The sequence below is a fragment of the Phalacrocorax aristotelis genome, chromosome 27 (assembly GCF_949628215.1).
Source record: "Phalacrocorax aristotelis chromosome 27, bGulAri2.1, whole genome shotgun sequence".
In the NCBI taxonomy this organism is placed as follows: domain Eukaryota; kingdom Metazoa; phylum Chordata; class Aves; order Suliformes; family Phalacrocoracidae; genus Phalacrocorax; species Phalacrocorax aristotelis.
The window spans coordinates 522,571-525,891 of record NC_134302.1 but is presented as its reverse complement, the minus strand read 5'-3'; the positions used below and the strand labels follow the sequence as shown (position 1 = coordinate 525,891).

Genomic DNA, 3,321 nt, shown 5'->3' with positions numbered 1-3,321 from the left:
AGGAACTGGGCACCGTCATGCGCTCGCTTGGCCAGAACCCCACCGAGGCTGAGCTGCAGGACATGATCAACGAGGTGGATGCCGATGGTGAGCTCCGCCTGTCCCCACCTGTTCCCGCCTGTTCCCCTGCTCACTGTCCCTTCTCCCCCCACCCCCAGGCAATGGCACGATTGACTTCCCCGAGTTCCTCACCATGATGGCGAGGAAGATGAAGGACACAGACAGCGAGGAGGAGATCCGCGAGGCTTTCCGAGTCTTCGATAAGGTGGGTCAGGGACAAGGGTGGGGACGAGGGGGGGTGAGCGTGGCGGTGGTGTCACCGTCGTGTCCCCGACCCCAGGACGGGAATGGGTACATCAGTGCGGCGGAGCTGCGGCATGTGATGACCAACCTGGGGGAGAAGCTGACGGACGAGGAGGTCGACGAGATGATCCGAGAGGCCGACATCGATGGTGACGGACAGGTCAACTATGAGGGTGAGTGTCACTGTTACCTCAGGGTGGGGTCCTGCTGTCACCCAGCGTCTCCTCTGTCACCCACAGCTCCCTGTTGGCACCCAACGGGACCCTGCTGGCACCCACCCACGGGGCTTCTCATCCCCCGGTGCTGCACTGTGTTCCCCGTCACCGTTGGCCTGGGGCACCACCGTGTCCCTTGTCACCCCCAGCAAGAGCCCTGTGTTAGGGCCGGGGACACTGCAGGGACAGGAACAGGGATGGGGACGGGTCCACATCTCCTGTCACCCCCGTCACCGCGAACACGGGATCCCACCGTGTTCCCCCGTCTCTGTGGGGTGGGACCCCACTGTGTCCCCCGTCCCCATCGGGTCCCCGTCCCCATCGTGTCCCTGTCCCCACTGACCCTCCCTCTCTCCTGGCAGAATTCGTGCAGATGATGACGGCAAAGTGATGGGGCACGAGGCCACCGGGACCCCCCCCGCTGCCACCGCCTGTCCCTGCCACCAAGAGGTCCCCGGCCGCCCCCCCGCACTTCAAACCCACCATTTGGGGGGGGCCACGGGGGCTCTGGAAGGGGAGGGGAACCCCACCAAGACATGGGGACCCCAAATCCTCCATAGGGTCTTTGGGGGGGGAGCGTATGGGGGGACCCCATTTCCCCGTAGGGTGTTTGGAGGGTCAGGGGCAGATCTGGGGTCCCCCTCCCCAGGATGCAGCAGGACCCACCCCTTGCCCCAGGAGAGCATTTTGGGGTTATTTCAGGGGGATTTGGGGGGGTCTCAGGATGGTTGGGAATCCCTGGGTAAGGGGGACTGGGACCGCGCCCTGATTTTCGGGTATTTTGGGGTGGATTTTGAGCCCTTTTTTTTTTTTTTTTTTGGGGGGGGGGGGGGGCACACCAAGCTCCCATTTTGGGGCATTTTAGAAGGATTTGGGGCCTTGTGGGGGGGATGGGACCAGGCCCTGGTTTTGGGGCATTTTGTGGGGACTTGGGGGGGGGGTTGGGACCAGGCCCTGATTTTTGGGGTATTTTGGAGGGGAAGTGGGGGGGCTGGGTGCCCCGCCCCCCTCCCACCCCGGGCGCTGTCGCGGGCGGCCAAAGCTGTGAAATAAACCAGTGGTTTTGCAGTTCCTGCGGCTGTAACGAGGGGCCCTGACGTGGGTGGCGCCCCCCGTGTGGGGGGTGCGGGTGGGTTTGGGGGTGCTGGGGTGGCGCAGTGGTGCGCGGTTGTGCGGGTTTAGGGGTGTTCGTTCGTGTCGGGGTGTGGTTGGGTGCAGCTGGGGTGTACGCGGGGGATGGGGGTGCAGTTGGGGTGTATGGGTGTAGTTGGGGTGTAGTTGGGGGACGGGTGTGTTTGGGGGTGCAGTCAGGTGTACTCCAGTTGCAGTTGGGGTGTAGCTGGGGGATGGGTGTGTTTGGCGTGCAGTCAGGTGTCCTCAGGGTGTACTTCAGGTGCAGTCAGGTGTAGGTACTGTGCAGTTCGGGTGTATGGGTGTAGTTGGGGTGCAGTTGGAGTGTGTAGGTGTAGTTGGGCTGTACTTTGGGGTGTATTAAGGGTGTAGGTGTGCAACTGGGATTCAGGGGAGCAGCTGGGATGTAGCTGGGATGCAGGGGTATAGCTGGAGTGCAGTTGGGGTGTAGTTGGGGTGCACTGACTGTGTCCGCCTGATGGTTCAGGATGGGCTGTCAGGGTGCATGTGGGGTGTTGCTGGGGTGCGTGTGGGGTGTTGGGGCATGTGCGTTGGCACTGTGTGTCCCAGGGTGCCCCCCAAAGACAATCCTGGAGGGCAGAGCTCCTGGGGGGGTGGGGGGCAGCCCCACCCATGGGTGCTCCTCTACTGATCCCACCCGAACACCGGGGTACTCTGCGAATCCACTGCCCCGACGCCTGGATCCTCTTCTGATCCTTCAGGGTCCCACGTGGCATCTGGAGGGACTCACAGAGGATCAAGATGTCCAAGGGTGGGTCTGTAGAGGACCCATGTGTCTGGGGTCACCTGGGCCTTTTTAACCTTAACCCCCAGCCAAAAAACTAAAGTCCTCGTCACAATCAAAACCATCATTTAATTCAGCGGAGCAAGTTCCCAACCGCTGTGGCGTGGCTGCGCACGGTCCAGCTCCCGCCTTGCCCAGAGCCGAGATGTGGCCGTGGTGCTACCGGGGGCAGAACAGTTGCACTTTGGGGAGAAGAACGGTGAAATCGGGCTGGCCGCGTTGAGGATGTGCATTCTGGAATCTGCGCCCTTCCCCACTGGGGTGTGATATTGTCCCCCCTGTGCAGGAAAGCACTGGTCAGCCTGGGATCAGTCCTGGAACTCGGGAGGGGATGATCCTCTTGGTGACTTTGGTGGCCTTCTCTGCCCTTCAACCACTCGAGGTTCAACCCTCTCCCAGGGTTCAACCACTGAAGGTTCAACCCTCTCCCAAGGTTTAATCACTGAAGGTTCAACTGTTGAAGGTTCAACCTTCTTCCAGGGTTCAACCACTGAAGGTTCCACCGCTGAAGGTTCAACCCTCTCCCAGGGTTCAACCCTCAAGGCAGCCAGGCCAGGGCAAACTTACTCTTTTGAGGATACCCTCATTGAGGCCATTGCTTCCTCTTCATCCACAGGAGTCTTTTTTTACATCTTTTCTTTGTTGCTTCTTCTTTATTGCCCTTTGAAATTGGCCAAATTCCTTCTTCCCGCCAAGGGATGAAGGGCTGGGAGTTGCCTTTCCCCCAGACTCCTGCAAAAGGGGAGATGTCAGGGTTAGGCATAAGGCAGACAATGGAAAAAACAAATGATTTGGAAAAAGATTCATTGCAACATTTTGATGACTAAATGGAAAATTTCCTTGGCCCAGGAAGCGGGAAAGTGGGGT

At 60.0% G+C, this 3,321-nt stretch overlaps 1 protein-coding gene across 1 annotated transcript; it reads left to right on the top strand.

Moving 5' to 3' along the window:
• Positions 1-6: 6 nt before the first annotated feature.
• LOC142048795 (calmodulin-1-like) lies at positions 7-1,590 on the top strand. Its single transcript, XM_075075995.1, has 4 exons — positions 7-87; positions 159-265; positions 341-476; positions 881-1,590. Exons 1-4 carry the CDS (start codon positions 18-20, stop codon positions 907-909), a joined length of 342 nt encoding a protein of 113 aa, XP_074932096.1. The 5' UTR covers positions 7-17; the 3' UTR covers positions 910-1,590.
• Positions 1,591-3,321: the final 1,731 nt, after the last annotated feature.

Coding starts and splice junctions, on each gene's coding strand:
- LOC142048795 (XM_075075995.1), top strand. CDS start 18: ATGCGCTCGCTTGGCCAGAACCCCACCGAGGCTGAGCTGCAGGACATG. Junction 88..158: donor CAACGAGGTGGATGCCGATG/GTGAGCTCCGCC, acceptor CCCCACCCCCAG/GCAATGGCACGATTGACTTC. Junction 266..340: donor CTTTCCGAGTCTTCGATAAG/GTGGGTCAGGGA, acceptor CCCCGACCCCAG/GACGGGAATGGGTACATCAG.